The following is a 27,774-nucleotide window of genomic DNA, read 5'->3' as shown; positions in this document are numbered from 1 at the left end:
TTAATATGAGGAGTCCATGGCTTCATTCCTTACTTGTGGGAATACAGAACCTGGCCACCAGGAGGAGGCAAAGACACCCCAGCCAAAGGCTTAAATACCTCCCCCACTCCCCTCATCCCCCCAGTCATTCTTTGCCTTTCGTCACAGGAGAATGGCAGAGAAGTGTCGGAAGAGGGGTAGTACTCTTTGGTATAGGACTGGAGTTTTAAGTAGTCTTGTCAGCCTCTCAGCGAGAGCATTGACGAATGTTAAGGTCTGGAGATGCAGAGAGAGTCTTCCTGCGAAATCATCCAGATTCGTATTATTAGCTCCTAAGCAATCAGTGTTAACGAGTTTCACTGCCTGCTTCTATCACTCAAGTCCATGTCAGGTGCGATGCTACAAGACTGTCAAACTTGAGAGGCTGTGTGTCCCACGGCAGAGATTCCGGTAAGATAGTTTCATTTTATCTCATATGATAACGTAAGAAGACAGGGTCACAGTGTGACTCCTTTATCTGTATGGAATCAAGGGTTAATATCTCCGGAAGGAGGTTATTGAGCAGTGGGGATTTATACATAACTTGCTTTATTATGTTTTATGTTGCGATATGTGTGAGATAAGGCTCAGGCAGATGTGGAACATTTAGATTTTACTTTCGTTTTTGAGATAACTGCAGGGCCTGTTATTTTTGGCGTGTTTCTCTCCTGGAGCAGGGGCGTTGTCTCATTCACTTCCATTTTCCTGACCGTGCATTACAGTAGAAGAAGCGGATTCTCTGTGGGGCCTGGGTCATAGGAGGTGGTAAGTGCCCTGGCCATTGGGGGTATAAAGGTGCCATTTATCTTGTTCTATTGTCCATCTTTAAAGCGCAAGCTATGGAGGACTCAGACGCATTAGAAGGTACTCCCTCCTTTTTCAAATCTAATACCTGTTTTTATTGTGAGGAGGCTACGGTATACCCGCCTGCTCAATTATGTTCCAAATGCCTCGATAAGGTAATTATATCTAAAAAGACAAAGATGTTTAGTACCACTGAGCCATCCACCTCTGAGGGGTCTCCGTCCCGCTTGAGGATAGTTTGTTGTTTAAGGAGCCCATGGATAAGAAGCTAGAAACTCTATTAAGAAAGATGTTTCAGCACATGGGGTACTTGTTTCCGCCTGTAGTAGCGGTTACTGCGGTAGCTGGAGCTGCTACTTATTGGTGCGATAATCTATCAGAGATGATCAAGGTGGAAACTCCCCTTGACGAGTTCCAGGAAAGAATTAATGCTTTGAGGGTAGCTAATTCTTTCATCTGTGATGCAAACATGCAGATTATTCGCCTGAATGCCAAAACATCAGGTTTTTCTGTTCTAGCCCGTAGGGCTCTCTGGCTGAAGTCTTAGTCTGCAGACAAGACTTCAAAATCTAGATTGCTTTCCCTTCCATTTAAGGGGAAGATTCTTTTCGGTCCAGGCCTGGACTCTATCATATCCACGGTCACTGGGGGCAAGGGTGCCTTTCTACCGCAGGATAAGAAGAATAAACCTAAAGGACAAGGTCCTAATTTTCGTCCCTTTCATTCGGATAAATCCCAACGCCAGCAGCCCTCCGCGAAGCCTAATAAGTCCAAGGGAACTTGGAAACCATCTCAATCTTGGAATAATTCCAAGCCATCTGAAACAAAGTCAGCATGAAGGTGCGGCCCCCGATCCGATGTTGGATCGTGTTGGGGGCAGACTATCTCTCTTTGTGGAGGCTTGGTTTGGGGATGTGCAAGACCCTTGGGTTCTAGAGGTCATTTCTCAGGGTTACAGGATAGGGGCACATTCCTCTTATCAAACCTATCTTCAAGACCAGAAAAACAAGAAGCTTTTCTAGGGTGCATGAGGGATCTCTCCTCCCTGGGAGTAATTGTGCCATCACCTCTATCAGAGAGAGGTCTAGGGTACTACTCAAACCTTTTTGTGGTCTTAAAGAAGAACGTACGTTTCGCACGATTCTAGACCCAAGTGCCTAAACAAGTTTCTGTCGGTCCCATTGTTCAAGATGGATACGATAAGGTCTATTCTGCCCTTAGTTCAAGAGGGACAGTTCATTACTACGATAGACTTGAAGGATGCTTACCTACATGTGCCAATACACAAGTATCACTTCAAGTTCTTAAGATTTTCCTTTCTGGACCAGCACTTCCAGTTTGTGGCTCTTCCTTTTGGTCTGGTTACTGCTCCAAGAGTCTTTACAAAGGTTCTGGGGGCTCTGCTCGTGGTGGCGAGGCCCAGAGGTATTGCAGTAGCGCCATATTTGGACGACATTCTGGTACAGTTATCTCAAAAACGAAAGTAAAATCTAAATGTTCCACATCTGCCTGAGCCTTATCTCACACATATCGCAACATAAAACATAATAAATCCCCACTGTTCAATAACCTCCTTGTAGGGGAGGGGAAAATATCACCTGAACAACACTATGTTGAGGTGATATTACAAGAGAGTAAGTTATCTGTGAACAGTTTTACATAAGCTACTGTGAGCTGCATGTTGAAGAAAAAAACAAAACAAAAGCCTATCTACTTCATCAGTTTTGATGTCTCACATTTCTATAAAATCTCTTAAGATCATGGTAAAGCAAACTCTTTATACTGAGAAGGGAAATAAAATGACTGTGCCTACACATGCCAGATACATGTTCCCTTGTAAATCCTGGGACCTAGCATCCTGATTGGCTGCTTAAAAGTCCCATTACAATTGTATGTGGTTACTGATGTAAATATCTTCCTTTTTTACATAGATGCTCAGGTGATATTTTCTAGTCGGCTTTAAATACAAATATGCTGCATTACTTTCAAGTGCTTCAATATTTGGGTTTCATGTCCCCTTGGATTGCTGAGTTGGAAAATACCAATTTTGTTGTATTTAGGAACCCTGCACCTTGGTCGGTACCGTCAAGACTCTAGGCGGCTGCCTTTTTACAAGATCTCGGCACCACCCTTACCCTGGTAATCCGGGTTGAGCAGTCAGCACTGAACTGCTAAATGTAGTACTAAGAGGCTGACAAATAGCATCTACAACCAATACTAAGCATGCAGTGAAATGCTTGGGAGGGAGAGCCTGTGGTATGTTGAATATTGAGTCAATAATCACTGTAACAGGCTGGAGAAACATATAATACAGATGGCTCTCCCCAATCCCTCTCTGGTTATTGACACAGATTTCGATCTGAGGGTAGTTGGTAGAGGGAAAAGAAGAGATGCCCCCTTTCCATTACAGAGCAGTAGAAGAATAAGCAGAAGAAGGGGCCCGACTTTCAGATGCCTCTTCGGTGAAACAGTGATAAAATCCTGCCAGTGGTGTCCCCTAGTGGCGAGAGGTAGATTTTGCATTGTGAAACGCTAGGATCACACAACAGTGGTCAGCAGAAAAAGCAATCAAACTTGCATGTTCTTACCATTAGCTTGATACATGCTGACCTTGCAATGTCAAGGAAAGTCCAGCACACATGTACCCACTGCACGCTGCCAGGGATCCTGCAAACCCATACAGTATTTATTTATTTATTTATTTATTTATTCATAAAATATTTTACCAGGAAGGATACATTGAGATTTCTCTCGTTTTCAAGTATGTCCTGGGTCCACAAAACATTGCATTGATACAATAGGGTACAATAAAATTCAAAAACAATAATACACAATAGATGCAATTTTTTTTTACATAGAACAGGTAAGAAATATATAATCAACCAGGATATTAGGAAGATTTGAAAGTGTGCGGGAGGTCATTCCATAACTGTGGCGCTCGGTAGGAAAAGGAGGATCGAGCTGCTTTCTTTTTGTATTGAGGCAAGCTAAATAATGTGCTGGTACTGGATCGGAGGTTATAGGAGGTGGGAATAGCCGGGGAGAGCATTCTGCTTACGTAGGGTGGGAGCTTTCCAGAAAGGCACTTAAACACAAGGCAGGAAAGATGGAGGGTGCGTCTGGATTCCAGCGTCAGCCAGTTTAGTTCTTTTAGCATGTCACAATGGTGGGTCTTATAGTTACATTGTAGCACAAAGCGGCAGAACGAGTTATATAACGTATTAAGTTTATTAAGGTGAGTTTGCGGTGCAGGTGCGTATACTACATCCCCATAATCCATGATAGGCATCAGCATTTGCTGTACAATCTTTTCCTTTACTGTAGGGCTGAGGCAAATTTTGTTTCTGTACAGGGCACCTAATTTTGGATAAAGTTTAGATGCAAGTTTTTCTATGTGGAGGCCAAAAGATAGATTAGGGTCTAAGAACATACCCAAGTATTTGAAAGAGTGGACTGCGGTTAGCGTGCAATTGGATTTTGTTTTGATGCGTAGATGGGAATTTTATAATTTGTGTAATTTAGGCCCAGTTCCAAAGATCATTGTGACAGTTTTGTCAGTGTTTAGGAAGAGTTTGTTTTTTGAGATCCACTTTTCTACCTCTGTGAACTGGTCTTGGAGCACTGCCTCAAGCTGCGGCAGATTGTTTGCATAGATTACTGTGTCGTCTGCGTACATGTGTACAGTTGAGGATTTGCAGACATAAGGCAAATCATTTATAAATAATGTGAATAGTAGAGGGCCGAGAATGGAACCTTGGGGAACACCACACGTGACTGGGAGAGGGAGGGAGTCACTGTTAGAAACAGAGACATATTGTGATCGATCTGATACATATGATCTAAACCAGGTTAACGGACAATCAGCAATACCAGAGTTTTTTAGTTTGAGCAGTAGTATGTCGTGGTCCACTGTGTCAAAAGCCTTAGCAAAATTAAGGAAAATAGCTCCAGTTAGGTCTCCTTGTTCCATGCCAGTTTGGATGTCGTTGCAAACTTTTAGGAGGGCAGTTGTAGTGGAGTGATTCGGTCGGAAACCTGATTGATCAGGGGTCAGATAGTTAGAAAGTTGGTAATACTCGCATAATTGCGTATGGACGCATTTTTCTAATATTTTTGACAATACTGGGAGCAATGATATAGCGCGATAGTTAGAAACCAAGGTTAACTCCCACTTTTATGAATAGGCACTACTCTTGCAGTTTTCCAGAGTTTAGGTATGTATCCAGACACCAAGGATTCGTTAATTAGGGTTACGACAGGCTTAGCAATTGCCGGCGCACTGAGCTTCAACAGCATTGCTGGGATTTGATCAGGTCCAGACTGGTTTTTCATTGTTAGATTATTAAGGTGTTTCTTAATGACATTGATGGGTACAGGTCTAAAATTGAACTTCTCTATATTGGGTCTTTGCTGTTTTAGTGGGGCCTGATCCACATTTGTAGCTTCAGGATGCGTGCCATTTATTAGTTTGTCAATCAGGGTGGTGGAGCATCCGGCAAAATAATTGTTAAAGGCATTTGCTACTTCTAAGGGGAGTTGCAGGTTTTGGTTATCCACATTGACAGTGGAGGGTTGGGAGTGGATTGGTGGATTTTGTAAGTTATTTATGAGTTTCCAAAACTTTCTAGGGTTAGATATGTTATTGTTCAGATTTTCACAGAAATATTGTGCCTTAGCCAATTTTGTTTGTTTAGTGCATATATTTCGCCATTGTCTATATACACAGTGATCATTCATAGAGCCAGTATGCTTGAACTTTGACCACAATGAATCCCGAAATTGGTACATTTGAATGAGGTCAGCTGTGATCCAATTCAAGTGTGCTCCTTTTACTCTCACCTTACGCAGCGGGGCATGTAAATTCCAAACTTGTAGGAGTTCAGACTGAAAGAATTCAACTGCAGAGTCTAGATCTGGGATTAGGTTTAATCTGTGCCAGGGGAGGTTCTTGATGTCATTTAGAAATGATTGAATATTAAATTTTTTGAAGGACCTGGTGATTTTAACCTTGGGAGAGGATTTAGTAGCCTTTATTTTGCGCACGCAGTACACTAAGCAGTGGTCACTGAAATTGTTAGGGAGAACACCTGCCTCCTGGATTCGGTCATGTGAAGTGGAGAGAATCCAGTCGAGCAGGGTATGATTATGGCTTTTGATGTTTATGCGAGTTGGGGAGGAGATTAATTGCGTTAGCTGAAAAGATTTAAACAGCGAGCGACAACTGTTATTTTTTGGATTCAGCCAATCAATGTTAAAATCTCCAAAAACCAAAATTTCACTTTTTGGGTTTTGAGCTATGGATTCACTAAGGAGCTGTGCTATGTCCGAAATGGAATGCACAGGGGAGCTAGGTGGGCGGTAGATTCCTGCAACAATGATTGATTTACTGCAAGGGATCTCAATTTTGCCAGAAAGGAAATCAAAGGTGGCAGGAGAAGTAGATTTTTGTATGGGGGTGAACTTTGTGGAATTGTCAACATAAATTACAATGCCGCCTCCTCTCTTTGCTCTGTCAATTCTATGGCATGAATACCCATGAATTGCAATGGCAGAGTCAGGTATTATTGCAGTTAGCCATGATTGACATCACAATGATTTTTGGCTTGTATTGTAAACACCAAGCTTGCAGTGCATCGATTTTTGGTAGTTAGCTGCGGATATTACAGTGCACAAAGGAGAGGCCTTTTTTAGATGGAAGGCTAGGAATGGAATTTGCTGGGGGACCAGGGTTAGACTCTACATCATTTGCAAGGGCAAGTAACATAAGGAATAGGAATTTGGACATAGTTTTTGTTTGGCTATATAGTGAATGGCATACTTTATAATTTTGTGAGGTGGGGGTAGGAGGGCTATTTTTTTTAAACTCTCCACCAGCACTCAGCAGATAAGTTACAGCAACAGAGCAGGCTATGGTGTATGATAATTTGTTTTCCAGTTTGAGGTGGGTGCTTATGGCGGTAATGAAGTGAACAAAATTGGAGTGAGAAAAGGGTTGTCACGAATATCAGTATGGTCATATTTTGATACATGTTAGTGCTATGAGGTGTGCAGATTAAAATAAAATTAAAAATAGTACAATATAAAAAAGAAATATGTGTATATATATATATATATATATATATATATATATACAAAAATAGTACAATATAAAAAAGAAATATATATATGTATGTATGTATATATATATATATATATATACACTCTATTGATGTGGGATATATAGCTATTTGTATGGAGAGAGGGTATGTATTCTAAAGGGTTAAGTTAATGGAAGGATGTGCCGATCAGTGTTTGCAGCTGTCAGTTTAGGAGAATGAAAGTTGTGTGGGAGACTATCTATAAATGGGAGAATGAACCTGGGGTGGGTGGGTTGACGGGCAGGGTGGGAGGGTAACTATTTTCCAAAGGCTACCTTTAGCAGAGGGCTGAGTCAGCTGGAGTAGGTCTGTGATTTTTCTCTTAAGACTGTGGTAAATATACTTTAAAATTCAGCTGGGGGAAAGAGATATATTAGTGTTAGATTGGCCAGCAAAAAAGTTAAGGGGGGGGGGTCTATGGTCATTTGAGCTAGGGTGGTCATACAGGGAAAGTTCACAAATTAAAGAGATAAGAGAGGCATCCATTGATGAAAATAAAACCATTAAACAAGCAAGATATATGGTCCATCAATGTGCTCCAATATGCATTTAAAATAAAGAATAAAATGAATAGCCAATACATATTACAACGCACACATTAGTAATAACAGGGAAGAAATATAATGAGATAACTATTTTCCAAAGGCTACCTTTAGCAGAGGGCTGAGTCAGCTGGAGTAGGTCTGTGATTTTTCTCTTAAGACTGTGGTAAATATACTTTACAATTCAGCTTTAGCAGAGGGCTGTGTCAGCTGGAGTAGGTCTGTGATTTTTCTCTTAAGACTGTGGTAAATATACTTTAAAATTCAGCTTTAGCAGAGGGCTGAGTCAGCTGGAGTAGGTCTGTGATTTTTCTCTTAAGACTATGGTAAATATACTTTAAAATTCAGCTTTAGCAGAGGGCTGAGTCATCTGGAGTAGGTCTGTAATTTTTCTCTTAAGACTGTGGTAAATATACTTTAAAATTCAGCTTTAGCAGAGGGCTGAGTCAGCTGGAGTAAGTAGATAAAGTAGAAAAGGCAGCAGCATAAATTTTCACCAAGTTTATTTGGCTATACAAAAGCCCACAACGTTTTGGGGTGTTACCCCTTAATCATGTGGATGGGACCCTCTTCTGTTGTCTCCCCCCAGCCTGACACCCACAGAGACCTCAGGAATATACTTTTCATGCAAGTACTATTTATATCCCAGGAGAGGTTATGCTGTCCTGGCGATCAGGTGTATGATGAACTTGGGACTTCACTGTGTGGCTTGGCTATATGCCCAGTTGGGCACTTTCCCCCGGTTTGGTCCTTGATTCCACCTTATGTCTGCAATCTAATTCCTCATTGTAATATCCCCAACTCTTTCAAAGACATATATTTTACTCTTCATATAATGGTCACAAGAGTGCGCTTCTATAGGCTCCAACTTGCGCAAAAGGTAAGTATTAACACATAAATAGATATGTAAGTATGCATATACATACTATATATTAATTGGGAACAAACAGTTGTCATAGACTGCAATGTAAAGGCACTTTTCATTGCGTTTTTTTTTAACACCCCAAACCCGCTCCCTTTAGACCCCAAAACTGCTTGCTGCAGTTAATTTATTAAAAAATAAAAATGTTACTATTTTTATTTCTCCTACATTGGTGTGTCCGGTCCACGGCTTCATCCTTACTTGTGGGATATTCTCATTCCCTACAGGAAATGGCAAAGAGAGCACACAGCAAAAGCTGTCCATATAGCCCCCCCTCTGGCTCCGCCCCCCAGTCATTCTCTTTGCCGCTCTGAACAAGTAGCATCTCCACGGGGATGGTAAAGAGTATGTGGTGTTAGTTGTAGTTTTATTTCTTCTATCAAGAGTTTGTTATTTTAAAATAGTGCCGGTTTGTACTATTTACTCTACAACAGAAAGTGATGAAGAGTTCTGTTAAAAGATGATTTTAGCACCAGTAACTAAAATCCATTGCTGTTCCCACGCAGGACTGTTGAAACCAGAGAACTTCAGTTGGGGGGAACAGTTTGCAGACTTATCTGCTTCAGGTATGACCAGTCTCTTTTCTAACAAGTAATGCTAGAAGACTGTCAGTTTTCCCTTATGGGATCGGTAAGCCATTTTCTTAGACTCAGTAACAGAATTAAGGCTTATAAATTGGGCTCTATGCTGGTTGACACTTTTGTGGGCTAAATCGATTTATTTTTTATCATATTTATATGACATTTGTAGTGTTTTGCAAACTTTAAAACACTTTTGGGAACGTTTATTGCGCCTGGCAGTTGTTTAGTCGCCTAGTCTAGTCAGAAAGGCCCCTTCACTCTGGTATGCAGAGGGAGGAGGCCTCATTTTCGCGCCTCAGTTGCGCAGTTACTTCTATAGGCAGTGCATGCAGCTTCACGTGAGAGGGTCCTGTGGCTTAGAAAAGGACTCAGAAAGGCTTTTTTTCTGTGGTGAATAACCCCTAAGGAAGGTAAAAGCCGCAGAAAAGTCTGTGGCAGGGACTGTAGTGTGTTTTAACCGGTAAATTGGGATATTAGCTCCGGTTTGCTCATTTAAGGGTTTAGAGACTTGAAATTTGGTGTGCAATACTTTCAAAGCATTAGGACACTGGGGTATAAATTTCATAAAGATCGGATATTTCTTTGATAGTTTTTCGATCATTCAGAAATAAAGTGTGCTCTTTTTATTATTTAAAGAGACAGTAACGGTTTTGTTTAAAATTGTTTTTATTGCATTAAAAACCTGCCTAAGTCTGTCTAACATGTCTGTACCTTCAGATAGCATATGTTCTGTGTGTATGGAAGCCAAGGTGGTTCCCCCATTAAATGTATGTGCAAATTGTGCCATGGCGTCCAAACAAAGTAAGGACAGTACTGTCACATTTAATAAGATTGCCCAAGATGATTCTTCAAAAGAAGGTAGTGGGGATAGTTCATCATCCTCTCCTTCTGTGTCAACACCAGTTTTGCCCGCGCAGGCGATACCTAGTACATCTAGCGCGCCAATGCTTGTTACTATGCAGCAATTAACAGCAGTAATGGATAATTCTATAGCAGCTCTTTTATCCAAACTGCCAGCATTTCTCAGAAAGCGTGATTGCTCAGTTTTAAATACAGAGGATGAGCAAGTTGGCGCTGACGATAATTTATCTGTTATACCCTCACATCAATCTGAGTTGGCAGTGAGGGAGGGTCTGTCTGAGGGAGAAATTTCTGATTCAGGAAAAATTTCTCAGCAGGCAGAACCTGATATTGTGGCATTTAAATTTAAGCTAGAACATCTCCGCGCCCTGCTTAAGGAGGTGCTAGCTACCCTTGATGATTGTGATTCTTTGGTGATTCCAGAGAAGTTGTGCAAAATGGACAAATTCTTAGAGGTCCCAGTGCACGCTGATGCTTTTCCGATACCCAAGAGGGTGGCGGACATAGTGACTAAGGAGATGGAGAAGCCAGGTGTACCTTTTGTTCCACCTCCTATATTCAAGAAAATGTTCCCCATTGTCGACCCCAGAAGGGACGCATGGCAAATGGTCCCGAAGGTAGAGGGGGCAGTTTCAACGTTAGCCAAGCGCACAACTATTCCTATAGAGGACAGTTGCGCTTTCAAAGATCCGATGGATAAAAAATTGGAAGGATTGCTTAAAAAGATTTTTGTTCAGCAAGGTTTCCTTCTTCAACCAATTTCGTGCATTATTCCTGTCACCACGGCGGCGTCTTTTTGGTTCGAGGAACTAGAAAATTCGCTCCAAAAGGAGACTCCATATGATGAAGTCATGGACAGAATTCACGCACTAAAGTTGGCTAATTCCTTTATTTTGGATGCCGCTTTTCAATTGGCAAAAGCCTGCTGCTGCTACCAAGACAGCATGAAGGGGTAGCCCCCGATCCGGGACCGGATCTAGTAGGGGTCAGACTTTCTCTCTTTGCTCAGGCTTGGGCAAGAGATGTTCCGGATCCCTGGGCACTAGAAATAGTCTCTCAGGGGTATCTTCTAGAGTTCAAGGAACTTCCTCCAAGGGGACGGTTCCACATGTCTCGCTTATCTTCAGACCAGATAAAGAGACAGGCATTCTTACATTGCGTAGGAGACCTATTAAAGATGGGAGTGATACACCCAGTTCCAACAGCGGAACAAGGTCTGGGTTTTTACTCAAACCTGTTTGTAGTTCCCAAAAAAGAAGGAACTTTCAGGCCAATTCTGGATTTAAAAATTCTAAACAAATTCCTCAGAGTTCCATCATTCAAAATGGAAACCATTCGGACGATTTTACCAACGATCCAGGAGGGTCAATATATGACTACCTTGGACTTAAAGGATGCGTACCTGCATATTCCTATCCACAAAGATCATCATCAGTTCCTGAGGTTTGCCTTTTTGGACAAACATTACCAGTTCGTGGCTCTTCCATTCGGTTTAGCCACTGCTCCCAGAATTTTCACAAAGGTGCTAGGGTCCCTTCTAGCGGTCCTAAGGCCGAGGGGCATTGCTGTAGCACCTTATCTAGACGACATTCTAACCCAAGCGTCGTCCCTTTCCAAAGCAAGGGCTCATACAGACATTGTTTTAGCCTTTCTCAGGTCTCACGGGTGGAAGGTGAACATAGAAAAGAGTTCCCTGTCTCCGTCCACAAGGGTTCCCTTTTCTGTTAACAATAATAGATTCTGTGGAAATGAAGATTTTTCTGACAGAGGTCAGAAAGTTAAAGCTTCTAAATGCTTGTCGAGTTCTTCAATCTATTCCTCAGCCTTCCATAGCTCAGTGCATGGAGGTAATAGGACTAATGGTTGCAGCAATGGATGTGGTTCCTTTTGCTCGAATTAATTTAAGACCATTGCAACTGTGCATGCTCAAACAGTGGAATGGGGATTATGCAGACTTGTCTCCCCAGATTCAAGTAGACCAGGTAACCAGATACTCACTCCTCTGGTGGTTGACTCAGGATCACCTGTCTCAGGGAATGAGTTTCCGCAGACCAGAGTGGGTCATTGTCACGACCGACGCCAGTCTCTTAGGTTGGGGCGCGGTCTGGGACTCCCTGAAAGCTCAGGGTCTATGGTCTCGGGAAGATTCTCTTCTCCCGATAAACATTTTGGAACTGAGAGCGATATTCAATGCGCTCCTGGCTTGGCCTCATCTAGCGAAGGCCAGATTCATAAGATTTCAGTCGGACAACATGACGACTGTAGCGTACATCAATCATCAGGGGGGAACAAAGAGTTCCTTGGCGATGAGAGAGGTATCCAAGATCATCAAATGGGCGGAGGATCACTCCTGCCATCTGCAATTCACATCCCAGGAGTAGACAACTGGGAGGCGGATTATTTGAGTCGTCAGACTTTCCATCCGGGGGAGTGGGAACTTCATCCGGAGGTCTTTGCCCAGTTAACTCAACTATGGGGCATTCCAGATATGGTTCTGATGGCGTCTCGTCAGAACTCCAAGATTCCTCGCTACGGGTCCAGATCCAGGGATCCCAAGGCGACACTAGTGGATGCATTGGTGGCGCCTTGGTCGTTCAATCTAGCTTATGTGTTTCCACCGTTCCCTCTCCTTCCCAGGCTTGTAGCCAGGATCAAACAGGAGAAGGCCTCTGTGATTCTAATAGCTCCTGCATGGCAACGCAGGACTTGGTATGCAGACCTGGTGAATATGTCATCGGCTCCACCATGGAAGCTACCTTTGAGGCAGGATCTTCTAATACAAGGTCCATTCGAACATCCAAATCTAGTTTCTCTGCAACTGACTGCTTGGAAATTGAACGCTTGATTTTATCTAAGCGTGGGTTTTCAGATTCGGTTATAGATACTCTGGTTCAAGCCAGAAAACCTGTGACTAGAAAAATTTACCATAAGATATGGCAAAAATATATCTGTTGCGAATCCAAGGGATACTCTTGGAGTAAAATTAAAATTCCTAGGATACTTTCCTTTCTCCAAGAGGGTTTGGATAAAGGTTTGTCAGCTAGTTCTCTTAAAGGACAGATATCTGCTCTGTCTGTTTTGTTGCTCAAACGTCTGGCAGCAGTGCCAGATGTACAGGCATTTGTACAGGCGTTAGTCAGAATCAAGCCTGTCTACAGACCTATGACTCCTCCATGGAGTCTAAACTTAGTTCTTTCAGTTCTTCAAGGGGTTCCGTTTGAACCTTTACATTCCATAGATATTAAGTTACTATCTTGGAAAGTTCTGTTTTTGGTTGCTATTTCTTCTGCTAGAAGAGTTTCTGAATTGTCTGCTTTGCAGTGTACTTCACCCTATCTTGTATTCCATACAGATAAGGTAGTTTTACGTACCAAGCCTGGTTTTCTTCCAAAAGTGGTTTCCAACAGGAATATTAACAAGGAAATAGTTGTTCCTTCTCTGTGTCCGAATCCAGTTTCGAAGAAGGAACGTTTGTTACATAACCTAGATGTGGTTCGTGCTTTAAAATTCTATTTAGAAGCAACAAAGGATTTCAGACAGACATCATCCTTGTTTGTCGTTTATTCTGGTAAGAGGAGAGGGCAGAAAGCTACTGCTACTTCTCTTTCTTTTTGGCTGAAAAGCATCATCCGATTGGCTTATGAGACTGCCGGACGGCAGCCTCCTGAATGAATTACAGCTCACTCTACTAGAGCTGTGGCTTCCACATGGGCCTTCAAGAATGAGGCTTCTGTTGAACAGATCTGTAAGGCAGCGACTTGGTCTTCTCTGCATACTTTTGCCAAATTTTACAAATTCGATACTTATTCTTCTTCGGAGGCTGTTTTTGGGAGAAAGGTTTTGCAAGCTGTGGTGCCTTCCGTTTAGGTTACCTGACTTGTTCCCTCCCTTCATCCGTGTCCTAAAGCTTTGGTATTGGTTCCCACAAGTAAGGATGAAGCCGTGGACCGGACACACCAATGTAGGAGAAAACAGAATTTATGTTTACCTGATAAATTTCTTTCTCCTACGGTGTGTCCGGTCCACGGCCCGCCCTGGCTTTTAGTCAGGTTTAAAATTTTTATTTTTTGTACACTACAGTCACCATGGCACCTTATAGTTTCTCCTTTTTCTCCTAACCGTCGGTCGAATGACTGGGGGGCGGAGCCAGAGGGGGGGCTATATGGACAGCTTTTGCTGTGTGCTCTCTTTGCCATTTCCTGTAGGGAATGAGAATATCCCACAAGTAAGGATGAAGCCGTGGACCGGACACACCGTAGGAGAAAGAAATTTATCAGGTAAACATAAATTCTGTTTTTTTAATAAAATATCACTTGATTTTGGGGGCTTTTTGTGGACATTTATAAAATTTAAACAGAGATCTGATCTATGGTTTATTTTTAATAAGCGCTAAATGCTACCGTGAGCTTGCAGTAGCAATAATCAGCCACTTGTGATGGCTGATTATGGCATGCTCGCAATCAGGCAAAATGGATAAGGGATAAAATGGGACTCAAATTGCTCCAATATATAGTCTTATCAGAGAGACCCTAATCATGTGTTGTTCTAATGTATGCCTGATAGCTAAAGGGACAGTCAACAGAATTTTTGTTGTTTTAAAGGATAGATAATCCCTTTATTACCATTCCCCAGTTTTGCATAACCAACACAGTTATATTAAAGGGACACGAACCCCAAAAATGTTCTTTCATGATTCAGATCGAGAATACAATTTTAAACAACTTTCCAATTTACTTTTATTATTTAATTTGCTTACTTCTCTTGTTATCATTTGCTGGAAGGTTTATCTAGGCAAGATCAGGAGCAGCAGAGAATCTAGGTTCTAGCTGTTGATTGGTGGCTGCATATATATATCGATTGTGATTGGCTCACCCATGTGTTCAGTTAGAAACCAGAAGTGCATTGCTGCTCCTTCAACAAATGATACTAAGAGAATGAAACAGATTAGATAATAGAAGTAAATTAGAAAGTTGTTTAAAATTGTATTCTCTATATGAATCATGAAATAAAATATTTGGGTTTCATGTTCCTTTAATATACTTTTTACCTCTGTGATTAACTTGTATCTAAGCATTCTGACAGCCCCCAGATCACATGACATTTTATTTATTTTCTATTGACTTTCATTTTGGCCAATTAGTGCAGGGTCTGCCACATACCACGGGCGTGATCACAATGTTATATATATAGCTCACATGAACTAGCTTTCCCTTGTTGTGAAAAGCAAATAAAAAAGCTTGTAATAAGAGGTGGCCTTCAAGGGCTTAGAAATGATCATATGAGCCTTTCTAGGTTTAGCTTTCAACTAAGAATATTAAGAGAACAAAGCAAAATTGGTGCTAAAAGTAAATTGGAAAGTTGTTTAAAAATGACATGCCCTATTTGAAACTTGAAGCATGAAACATTTTTTTGGACTTGACTGTCCCTTTAATAAGTACTGGAATCACCTTTTGGTTTGCTAGGATTATCAGCAGACATTTGTATTAAAGTGATGATAAATCCTAGCATTTATGAAACGCTAGAATTTACCATTGGAACAAATAAATGGGACTTTCAGTCATGAAGTATAAAATACTTCATGCTGAAGCTCCTTTATTTGTTTGCAGCGTTCACTTCACTGAGCTGCAATGGCAGCCCAAGACAGAACACTATTTGGCTGTGAGGTGACGTTTCCACCTCTTAGCCAATAGCCATGCGGGAAATCCAGCTTGGTGCAGCAATATACGGCAACCTACATTTTTTTTCTATAGTGTAGCTGCCCCGCCCCCCTAATTTACCCCCCTCTGAGATCATTTTCCTACCCTCTAATCCCTCCACTCTAGGAACCCCCTCTCCACTCTAGGAACCCCCTCTCCCTACTTCTCCCCCCCCCTCCCTCCTCCCCCCCCTTCCTCCTTCCCCCCCCCCCTCCCTGCCGCTCTCAGCATTTAGTTTTCTTTCTAATGACATGGTGAGTCCACGGATCATCTCTAATTACTATTGGGAATATCACTCCTGGTCAGCAGGATTCCTAGGATTTTGTCTTTTCTCCAGGAGGGTCTGGAGAAGGGATTATCTGCTAGGATCTTGAAGGGTCAAATATGCTCCTTGTCTATTTTGTTGCATAAACGTCTGGCGGATGTACCAGACGTGCAATCCTTTTGTCAGAGCTTGGTCAAAATCAGGCCTGTGTTTAAACCGGTTACTCCTCCCTGGAGTCTTAACCTTGTTCTTAAAGTTCTTCAGCAGGTTCCGTTTGAGCCTATGCATTCCTTAGATATTAAGATGTTATCTTGGAAAGTTTTGTTTCTTGTTGCAATTTCTTCTGCTCGTAGAGTCTCAGAACTCTTGGCATTGCGGTGTGACTCTCCTTACCTTATTTTTCATTCGGATAAGTTAGTTATGCGTACTAAGTTAGGTTTCCTTCCTAAAGTGGTTTCGGATAGGAACATTAATCAAGAAATTGTTGTTCCTTCGTTGTGTCCTAACCTTTCTTCTTATAAAGAACGTCTGCTGCACAACCTAGATGTGGTGCGTGCGTTGAAATACTATTTACAGGCGACTAAGGATTTTCGCCAGTCTTCTGCTTTGTTCATTGTTTTCTCTGGGAAACGCAAGGGTCAGAAAGCCACTTTCTTTGTGGCTGAAGAGTATAATTTGTTTGGCCTATGAAACTGCTGGACAACAGCCTCCTGAGAGAATTACGGCTCATTCCACGAGGGCTGTTTCCTCTTCCTGGGCATTCAAAAATGAAGCTTCTGTGGAACAGATTTGAGGCTTCTTTTGGGAGAAAGGTTCTTCAAGCAGTGGTGCCTTCCGTTTAGGTTCCCTGTCTTGTCCCTCCCTTATCATCTGTGTCCTCTAGCTTGGGTATTGATTCCCAATAGTAATTAGAGATGATCCGTGGACTCAACTTGTCATTAGAAAGAAAAGGAAATTTATGCTTACCTGATAAATTTATTTATTTCTTGACACGGTGAGTCTACGGCCCGCCCTGTTTATTTAGACAATTTTTTGTGTTGTAAACCTCAGGCACCTCTGCACCTTGTGTTACTTTCTTTCTCTCTTTTTCCGTTGTTCGAATGACTGGGGTTGGAGGGAAGGGAGGTGATATTTAACAGCTTTGTGGTGGTGCTCTTTGCCGCCTCCTGCTGGCCAGGAGTGATATTCCCAATAGTAATTAGAGATGATCCCTGGACTCACCGTGTCAAGAAAGAAATACATTTATCAGGTAAGCATACATTTCCTTTTTCTGCAGTGTAGCGGTCCCTCCCCCTCCAGCGAAGGGCCACCCACCTGCCTCCCTCCTAACCCTCCCACACCACCAACAATCGCCACCCCTGGTACCCGATGCAGAGAGGGACACAGAGGGTCTCTCTCTGCATTGGTAATTCTTCAACTCTGTTTCTGCATTGCCCCACTCATGGGGCATGCTGAAATAGCGTGATCTCGCTACTGTCAAGTCCAAAATAAACTTTCATGATTTAAATAGGGCATATAATTTTAAACAACTTTCCAATTTACTTTTATCACCAATTTTGCTTTGTTCTCATGGTATTCTTAGTTGAAAGCTAAACCTAGGTAGGCTCATATGCTAACTTTTTAGACCTTGAAGGCCGCCTCTTATGTGAATGCATTTTGACAGATTTTCACCACTAGGGGTCATTAGTTAATGTGTGTCATAGATAACATTGAGCTCATTCACGTGAAGTTACCTAGGAGTCAGCACTGATTGGCTAAAATGCAAGTCTGTCAAAAGAACTGAAATAAGGGGGTAGGTTGCAGAGGCTTAGATACAAGACAATCACAGAGTCTGAGGTAAAACATGTAATATTATAACTGTGTTGGTTATGCAACACTGGGGCATGGGTAATAAAGGGATTATCTATCTTTTTAAACCACAAAAATTCTGGTGTTGACTGTGTCTTTAACGACCAGTGCTAAGGGGTTAAACAACTACTTTGTTCTTTTGGTAAGCTTTGTTAAAAATTATACCTAGGTAAGCTCAGGAACCGCAATACATAACTGGGTGTTAGCTGGGGATTGGTGGCTGCACATAATTTGCATCTTGTATTTGGCTTACTGGTGAAATGCTACTTCTTCAACAAAGGATACCAAGAGAATGACGCAAAATTGATAATATAAGTAAATTGTAAAGTTATTTTAAATGTTATGCTCGGTTTGAATCATATATTTTTTTTTAATTTTCATGTCCCTTCAATTAATTAATTATTAGTTTGGTTTGCTACAAGATCCCCAATGATATGGTGTTAGCATTTATTGCCCTCCAGCAACTACTCATTTGGGTACATATTAAATAAAGAGGATAAATTATTTTCACTGCACCATCCGTTGGTTGGTTAGTTAAAATTAAGAGGTTTGCTCTAATTGTGAGAATTGCTGGCATTATTTTTGTAGTTTATCAAGCTAACCAGATTGTTGAATTGTGATACTTATATTCATGCCATTTGATATTGTATTTTGATTTTTTAAAAGTTTGTGACTACATATTTTGATGTATAGAAACAATGCTTTATGATTTACCTGTAACGTTTTCTTTAAAGGGACATTACAACCAAAATTTGAATCCACGTGGATGCATTTTAGTTTTGGTTAGAAGCATTTTTGTAATATACATGTATTAGCAAAAATGCTTCCAATAAAAGCTATAGCTGTTTCAAACGTGTATTTACATATAGACAGTGAACCAGCATTTTAAACACAGCACTTTCTCAGAGAGCCTAAGGTGCTTGTATTATGTGGTAGTGACTCTATTTGTTAAAGGGATAGTAAAGTCAAAATTTAACTTTCATGATTTAGATAGAGCAATCAATTTTAAGCAACTTTCTAATTTACTCCTATTATCAATTTTTCTTCCTTCTCTTGGTATCTTTATTTGAAAAGCAAGAATATAAAGCTTAAGAGCCGGCCCATTTTTGTTTCAGAACCTTTGTTGCTCTTGCTTATTGGGTGGCTAAATGTAGCCACCAATAACAAGCACTAGCCAGGGTGCTGAACCAAAAATGGGCCGGCTCCTTAGCTTATATTCCTACTTTTTCAAATATAGATAGCAAGAGAACAAAGAAAAATTTAATAGAAGAAAATTAGAAAGTTGATTTAAATGTCCTGCTTTATCTGAATCATGAAAGAAAGAAATTATGGTTACTATCCCTTTAATTGCTGACATGATACAAGCCCCACTGTCTCTCTAAGCAGCTGCAGTATTTTAAAATGCTGGTGAACTGAGAATATGTTTCATATACACGTGTAGAGAAACACTAAAACAGTAGTTTTAGTGTTTCTCTGCATATTGCAAATATGTTTCTATCAAAAGATGTAATTCATCTATATGCATTTAAATTTTGACCGGAATGTCCCTATAAGCACCTCAAAATTATATTTAAAAAAGCATTTTAGAGGGGGATTTTCAAGCTGCTTAAAGGAGCATCCTAATGCAAACATTTCATGTTTATTACTACAGCATGTAATGTTTTCATTACTGATTCTAGTTTTCTATGTAAAAGGAGGTAATTTCCTGTTCAGGGGGTGTAAGCATTGCAGTGCAGCTCCCAAGCAGGAAACCACTGGTGATTGGCAGTTGTGTGATTGGGCTAGTCACCAGGGTTGACTAGCTGCCTACTGCTTGGGAGGTTCAATGCTTGTGGCTTCAAGCAGGACTTTATGTATGTATTAAAATATTAGGCTTGAATCAGCAATGCAAGAATTACACACTTTTTTTTGTATGTTTAAAGCATTAAGCTTTCTCATTATAATGCCCCTTTTAGGATCTACTTTAATGGTATGCTGTGATTGCTGTCATAAATTACCATTATAGGACTAATGTTTAAGTAATTGAAAAGTACAGAAGTTTGTGATTGCAGCCATTTTTTTTGTCTTTCTTATTCATATTAATTAGAATTGATATGATTTATTTTCTTTATACTTGTAGGAAATCCCACCCTATGAAACAAAAGGTGTAATGCGTGCAAGCTTCTCTTCTCGTGAAGCAGACAATCACACGGCATTCATCAGAATAAAAACAAATGCGTCTGATAATGCAGAATTTATTATACTACCTATGGAAGTAGAAGTCACAACAGGTTTGTTTAATGATGTTCAGCTATAAGTCGTTGGTTTATCTATTAATGGTAAACCAAAGAAAAATGTGTTTTACTTTTTATTTCAGCCCCTGGAATTTACTCCTCAACAGAAATGCTTGACTTTGGGACATTAAGGACACAAGGTATGAAGATTTCCATTTATTAAAAATGTTTGATAGGAATGCAGTTGGGTTATATATACACACATGCGCGCTTTACATATACAATTGTATATGTTAAAGGACCAGAGAGTGCGGCCTTCCATTCATTATACTATTCAACCTCTGCATGCACCCTGGCAGATTGACCTAGGAAGTGAGAGTGCTCTCCAGTTGCTCATATTTGATATATATATATATATATATTTCTTTCATGTAAATAACAACAGTCCATGAGCTAGAGATCTATGGGATATACATCCTACCAGGAGGGGGCAAAGTTTCCCAAACCTCAAAATGCCTATAAATACACCTCCCACCACACTCACAACTTAGTTTTACAAACTTTGCCTCCTATGGAGGTGGTGAAGTAAGTTTGTGCTTGATTTTTTTTATCATAAGCGCTTCTAAGCATTTTAAAGCCCAATTCCTCTGAGTACAGTGTTTGTCAGAGGGATGTGAAGAGAGTATCGCCTGTTGATTTTTATGGTTTCACTCATGGGAAATCTTTTAAAGTGTTCTCTGTTATCGGTCGTAGGGGATCATCTCCTAAATCCCTTTTCCGATCAACGATATACTCTACCATTGCCTTTGCTAATAGTACTGGTTCGGCTGTATCATTATTTAAGTCACTCTCAGCTATGTTTTGCGCTTTATGTATTAATATAAAGTTTTAAATATATGTATTTACTTCTATTTGCCATGAGTCAGGTCTATGTGTATTTCTCTTTGCAGTCTTACAGTCTCAGTATGGGAATCATGTATTAGGAAGTTATTTTTTTAATATTTTCTTACCTGGGGTTTAGGTTTTTTCTCCAATTTGACTTGTTTTTCCTTAATTTCCTGGGCAAATCTGGACTCGTGAGGGCGCAAAATGCTGTTATTTATTGTGTCATTTTTGGCGCAAATTTGCGTTATAGTGTTGCAAGTTTCGTAATTCCCTGCGTCTTTATTGACGTTAGGATGTTGGTTGGCGGCAAAAAGATTTTTACTTCACTTTGCACCGTGCATCATGCTTGGCGCCAAATATTTTTTGACTATATTACCCCACTTCCTTGCTCTCTTTATACTCTAGAGCAAGGGTTCTGAACCCAAGTGACCTCAAGACCCGGTAAATTTTAGCCTGACCTGTCCAGGGTCCGGTAATCATCGGGAGGGGTTTGTAAAGTGCAGAGTGTGTGTGTATGTGTATATGTATGTATATATATATATATATATATATGTGTGTGTCAGTGGGTTAATTTTATATAAACACACATATATATTTATATTGATGTACAGTGGGTTCATTTTATATACACACACACATATATTTCTTTCATGTAATTGGCAAGAGTGCATGAGCTAGTGACGTATGGGATATACAATCCTACGAGGAGGGGCAAAGTTTCCAAAACCCCAAAATGCCTATAAATACACCTTTCACCACACCCACAATTCAGTTTTACAAACTTTGCCTCCTATGGAGGTGGTGAAGTAAGTTTGTGCTTGATTTCTTTCATGTAATTGGCAAGAGTCCATGAGCTAGTGACTTATGGGATATACAATCCTACCAGGAGGGGCAAAGTTTCCCAAACCTCAAAATGCCTATAAATACACCCCTCACCACACCCACAATTCAGTTTTACAAACGTGAAGTAAGTTTGTGCTAAGATTTCTACGTTGACATGCACTTCTCAGCATTTTGAAGCCCAATTCCTCTCAAAGTACAGTGAATGTCAGAGGGACGTGGAGAGTATTACCTATTGAATGCAATGATTTTCCTAACGGGGGTCTTTTTCATAGGTTCTTTGTTATCGGTCGTAGAGATTCATCTCCTACCTCCGTTTTCAAATCGACGATATACTCTCATATACCTTTACCTCTACTGATAACTGTTTCAGTACTGGTTTGGCTATCTGCTATATGTGGATATGGGTGTCTTTTGGTAAGTATGTTTTTATTTCTTAAGACACCTCAGCTATGGTTTGGCACTTTATGCATTTATATAAAGTTCTAAATATATGTATTGTACTTATATTTGCCATGAGTCAGGTTCATGTATTTCCTTTTGCAGATTGTCAGTTTCATATTTGGGAATGTTAATATTGAGAAGTATTTTTTCTTACCTGGGGTTTAGTCTTTTTTCAATTGATTACTTGTTTCAAATTGCGGGTTGTCTTAGGCTTGCGCGTGCGCTTAATGCTACACTTTATTGCGTCATTCTTGGCGCAAGAATTTTTTGGCATGAATGGCACATCCGTTGACGCAAATTCGTCATTTCCGGCGTCCTAGTTGACGCAGGGGTTCACACAGGGTTGCATCGTTAGTGACACGAGTGTGTCATTTCCGGACATGGTTGGCGGCAAAAAAAATTCAGTTACGTTGTGCGTCATTCTTGCCGCCAAACTTTTCATTATTTATTGTCCCATTGCTTTTGCCTCTTGCCTTTTTCTATGTCAGAGGACTATGCTATTTGCATTTTTCTCTTGTTAAGTGTATCCAGTCCACGGATCATCCATTACTTATGGGATATTCTCCTTCCCAACAGGAAGTTGCAAGAGGATCACCCACAGCAGAGCTGCTATATAGCTCCTCCCCTAACTGTCATATCCAGTCATTCTCTTGCAAGCCTCAACCAAGATGGAGGTCGTAAGAGGAGTGTGGTGTTTTATACTTATTTTATTCTTCAATCAAAAGTTTGTTATTTTTAAATGATGCCGGAGTGTACTGTTTATCTCAGGCAGTATTTAGAAGAAGAATCTGCCTGCGTTTTCTATGATCTTAGCAGAAGTAACTAAGATCCATGGCTGTTCTCACATATTCTGAGGAGTGAGGTAACTTCAGAGAGGGAATGGCGTGCAGGTTTTCCTGCAATAAGGTATGTGCAGTTAATATTTTTCTAAGGATGGAATTTGCTAGAAAATGCTGCTGATACCGAACTAATGTAAGTAAAGCCTTAAATGCAGTGAGAGCTACTGGTATCAGGCTTATTAATAGAGATGCATACTCTTATAAAAATGTAATATAAAACGTTTGCTGGCATGTTTAATCGTTTTTATATGTATTTGGTGATAAAACTTATTGGGACCTAGTTTTTTTCCACATGGCTGGCTTGAATTTTGCCTAGAAAAAGCTTCCTTAGGCTTTCCACTGTTGTAATATGAGTGGGAGGGGCCTTTTTTGCCGTTTTTTTGCACAGCAAAAATTACAGACACAGACATCCAGCTTCTTCCTGCATGATCCAGGACATCTCTGGAGGGCTCAAAAGGCTTCAAAGTCGTTTTTGAGGGAGGTAAAAAGCCACAGTAGGGGAAACCAGACGTGGACTCCTTGCCCAGTGTGCTTAGAGGAATGTGGCTGCACCTCACTGACGAGGCCCATAGGAGGCCGAAACGATCGTCTGGGGTTGTCATGTTCCTTGTTCAGAGGAGAATTGCCTGGTATTTCGGGGCTGGACTGACCTTACTTGGCAGGATCAGACTGATATACTTCAGGAAAGTTTTCTTCTGTGAAAAGCACATTGGTCTAAAAGAGGCTGCTTCCGGGTGGTAAATCGCCATAGAACAAGCCACTGAGCTGTTGTTCGTTCCTGGTAGAGCGCTTCTCTCTTTGTATGCAAATTATTATGACCCTGGGGAAGTCTCCCTATGGGTGATGGGGGAAACCAGACGTGGACTCCTTGCCCAGTGTGCTTAGAGGAATGTGGCTGCACCTCACTGACGAGGCCCATAGGAGGCTGAAACGATCGTCTGGGGTTGTGATGTTCCTTGTTCAGAGGAGAATTGCCTGGTATTTCGGGGCTGGACTGACCTTACTTGGCAGGATCAGACTGATATACTTCAGGAAAGTTTTCTTCTGTGAAAAGCACACTGGTCTAAAAGAGGCTGCTTCCGGGTGGTAAATCGCCATAGAACAAGCCACTGAGCTGTTGTTCGTTCCTGGTAGAGCGCTTCTCTCTTTGTATGCAAAAAGCCACAGTAGAGCTGTGGCAGTTGTTGTGACTGTTTGAAAAAACGTTTTTGTCTTTTATTATTCCGTTTTGGGTATTAAGGGGTTAATCATCCATTTGCAAGTGGGTGCAATGCTCTGCTAACTTGTTACATACACTGTAAAAATTTTGTTAATGTAACTGCCTTTTTTCACTGTTATTTCAAATTTTGACAAAATTTGTGTTTCTTAGGTGCAGTAACGTTTTTTATATTGCTTGTAAGCTTGTTTAAAGTGTTTTCCAAGCTTGCTAGTCTCATTGCTAGTCTGTTTAAACATGTCTGACACAGAGGAAACTACTTGTTCATTATGTTTGAAAGCCATGGTGGAGCCCCATAGGAGAATGTGTACTAAATGTATTGATTTCACCTTAAACAGTAAAGATCAGTCTTTAACTATAAAAGAAATATCACCAGAAGATTCTGACGAGGGGGAAGTTATGCCGACTAACTCTCCCCACGTGTCAGACCCTTCGCCCTCCCGCTCAGGGGATGCACGCTAATATGGCGCCAATTACATCAGGGACGCCCATAGCGATTACTTTGCAGGACATGGCTGCAATCATGAATAATACCTTGTCAGAGGTATTATCCATGTTGCCTGAATTAAGAGGCAAGCGCGATTGCTCTGGGGTTAGGAGAAATACAGAGCGCGCAGATGCTGTAAGGGCCATGTCTGATACTGCGTCACAATATGCAGATCATGAGGACGGAGAGCTTCAGTCTGTGGGTGACATCTCTGATTCGGGGAATTCAGAGATTTCTAATTTTAAATTTAAGCCTGAGAACCTCCGTGTGTTGCTTGGGGAGGTATTAGCTGCTCTGAATGACTGTAACACAGTTGCAGTACCAGAGAAATTGTGTAGGCTGGATAAATACTATGCGGTACCGGTGTGTACTGACGTTTCTCCTATACCTAAAAGGCTTACAGAAATTATTAGCAAGGAGTGGGATAGACCGGGTGTGCCCTTTTCCCCACCTCCTATATTTAGAAAAATGTTTTCAATAGACCCCACTACACGGGACTTATGGCAGACGGTCCCTAAGGTGGAGGGAGCAGTTTCTACTTTAGCAAAGCGTACTACTATCCCGGTTGAGGACAGTTGTGCTTTTTCAGATCCAATGGATAAAAAATTGGAGGGTTACCTTAAGAAAATGTTTATTCAACAAGGTTTTATTTTACAGCCCCTTGCATGCATTGCGCCTGTCACGGCCACGGCGGCATTCTGGTTTGAGACCCTGGAAGAGGCCATCCATACAGCTCCATTGACTGAAATTATTGACAAGCTTAGAACACTTAAGCTAGCTAACATATTTGTTTCTGATGCCATTGTTCATTTGACTAAACTAACGGCTAAGAATTCCGGATTCGCCATCCAAGCGCGTAGGGCGCTATGGCTTAAATCCTGGTCAGCTGACGTGACTTTGAAGTCTAAATTACTCAACATTCCTTTCAAGGGGCAGACCTTATTCGGGCCTGGTTTGAAGGAAATTATTGCTGACATTACTGGAGGTAAGGGTCACACCCTTCCTCAGGACAGGGCCAAAGCAAAGGCCAAACAGTCTAATTTTCGTGCCTTTCGAAATTTCAAGGCAGGTGCAGCATCAACTTCCTCCGCTTCAAAACAAGAGGGAACTTTTGCTCAATGTAAGCAGGCCTGGAAACCTAACCAGTCCTGGAACAAAGGCAAGCAGGCCAGAAAGCCTGCTGCTGCCTCTAAGACAGCATGAAGGAACGGCCCCCTATCCGGCGACGGATCTAGTAGGGGGCAGACTTTCTCTCTTCGCCCAGGCGTGGGCAAGAGATGTTCAGGATCCCTGGGCGTTGGAGATCATATCTCAGGGATATCTTCTGGACTTCAAAGCTTCCCCTCCACAAGGGAGATTTCATCTTTCAAGGCTATCTGCAAATCAGATAAAGAAAGAAGCATTCCTACGCTGTGTTCAAGACCTCCTAGTGATGGGAGCGATCCATCCAGTTCCGCGGACGGAACAAGGACAGGGTTTTTATTCGAATCTGTTTGTGGTTCCCAAAAAAGAGGGAACTTTCAGACCAATTTTGGATCTAAAGATCTTAAACAAATTCCTCAGAGTTCCATCTTTCAAAATGGAAACTATTCGGACCATCCTACCCATGATCCAAGAAGGTCAGTACATGACCACAGTGGACTTAAAGGATGCCTACCTTCACATACCGATTCACAAAGATCATCATCGGTTTCTAAGGTTTGCCTTTCTAGACAGGCATTACCAATTTGTAGCTCTTCCCTTCGGGTTGGCTACAGCCCCGAGAATCTTTACAAAGGTTCTGGGCTCACTTCTGGCGGTTCTAAGACCGCGAGGCATAGCGGTGGCTCCGTATCTAGACGACATCCTGATACAGGCGTCAAGCTTATAAGTTGCCAAGTCTCATACAGAGATAGTTCTGACATTTCTAAGGTCGCACGGGTGGAAAGTGAACGAGGAAAAGAGTTCCCTATCCCCACTCACAAGAGTCTCCTTCTTAGGGACTCTTATAGATTCTGTAGAAATGAAAATTTACCTGACGGAGTCCAGGTTATCAAAACTTCTAAATGCTTGCCGTGTTCTTCACTCCATTCCGTGCCCTTCGGTAGCTCAGTGTATGGAGGTAATCGGCTTAATGGTAGCGGCAATGGACATAGTGCCATTTGCGCGCCTTCATCTCAGACCGCTGCAATTATGCATGCTGAGTCAGTGGAATGGGGATTACACAGATTTGTCCCCTCTGCTAAATCTGGATCAAGAGACCAGAGATTCTCTTCTCTGGTGGTTGTCTCGGGTACACCTGTCCAAGGGTATGACCTTTCGCAGGCCAGATTGGACAATTGTAACAACAGATGCCAGCCTTCTAGGTTGGGGTGCAGTCTGGAATTCCCTGAAGGCACAGGGATCGTGGACTTAGGAGGAGAAACTCCTTCCAATAAATATTCTGGAGTTAAGAGCGATATTCAATGCTCTTCTGGCTTGGCCTCAGTTAGCAACACTGAGGTTCATCAGATTTCAGTCGGACAACATCACGACTGTGGCTTACATCAACCATCAAGGGGGAACCAGGAGTTCCCTAGCGATGTTAGAAGTCTCAAAAATAATTCGCTGGGCAGAGTACCACTCTTGCCACCTGTCAGCAATCCATATCCCAGGCGTGGAGAACTGGGAGGCGGATTTTCTAAGTCGTCAGACTTTCCATCCGGGAGAGTGGGAACTCCATCCGGAGGTGTTTGCTCAGTTGAGTCATCGTTGGGGCAAACCAGAGTTGGATCTCATGGCGTCTCGCCAGAACGCCAAGCTTCCTTGTTACGGATCCAGGTCCAGGGACCCAGAAGCGACGCTGATAGATGCTCTAGCAGCGCCTTGGTTCTTCAACCTGGCTTATGTGTTTCCACCGTTTCCTCTGCTCCCTCGACTGATTGCCAAAATCAAACAGGAGAGAGAATCTGTGATTCTGATAGCACCTGCGTGGCCACGCAGGACTTTGTATGCAGACCTAGTGGACATGTCATCCTTTCCACCATGGACTCTGCCTCTAAGACAGGACCTTCTGATACAAGGTCCTTTCAATCATCCAAATCTAATTTCTCTGAGACTGACTGCATGGAGATTGAACGCTTGATTCTATCAAAGCGTGGCTTCTCCGAGTCAGTCATTGATACTTTAATACAGGCACGAAAGCCTGTTACCAGGAA

At 41.6% G+C, this 27,774-nt stretch overlaps 1 protein-coding gene across 1 annotated transcript in view; it reads left to right on the top strand.

Annotated features, from left to right (window-relative positions):
* The window catches only part of TMEM131 (transmembrane protein 131), a 550,079-nt gene that overhangs the window by 118,653 nt on the left and 403,652 nt on the right, over positions 1-27,774 (top strand). Inside the window, 2 exon segments of the mRNA XM_053707713.1 lie at positions 19,794-19,944; positions 20,031-20,087. Of these exon segments, the coding sequence (XP_053563688.1) occupies positions 19,794-19,944; positions 20,031-20,087 (208 nt within the window).

The sequence above is a fragment of the Bombina bombina genome, chromosome 3 (assembly GCF_027579735.1).
Source record: "Bombina bombina isolate aBomBom1 chromosome 3, aBomBom1.pri, whole genome shotgun sequence".
Taxonomy (NCBI): Eukaryota; Metazoa; Chordata; class Amphibia; order Anura; family Bombinatoridae; genus Bombina; species Bombina bombina.
Note: the sequence above shows the minus strand (reverse complement) of the source record. Positions and strands in the feature narration are given on the sequence as shown.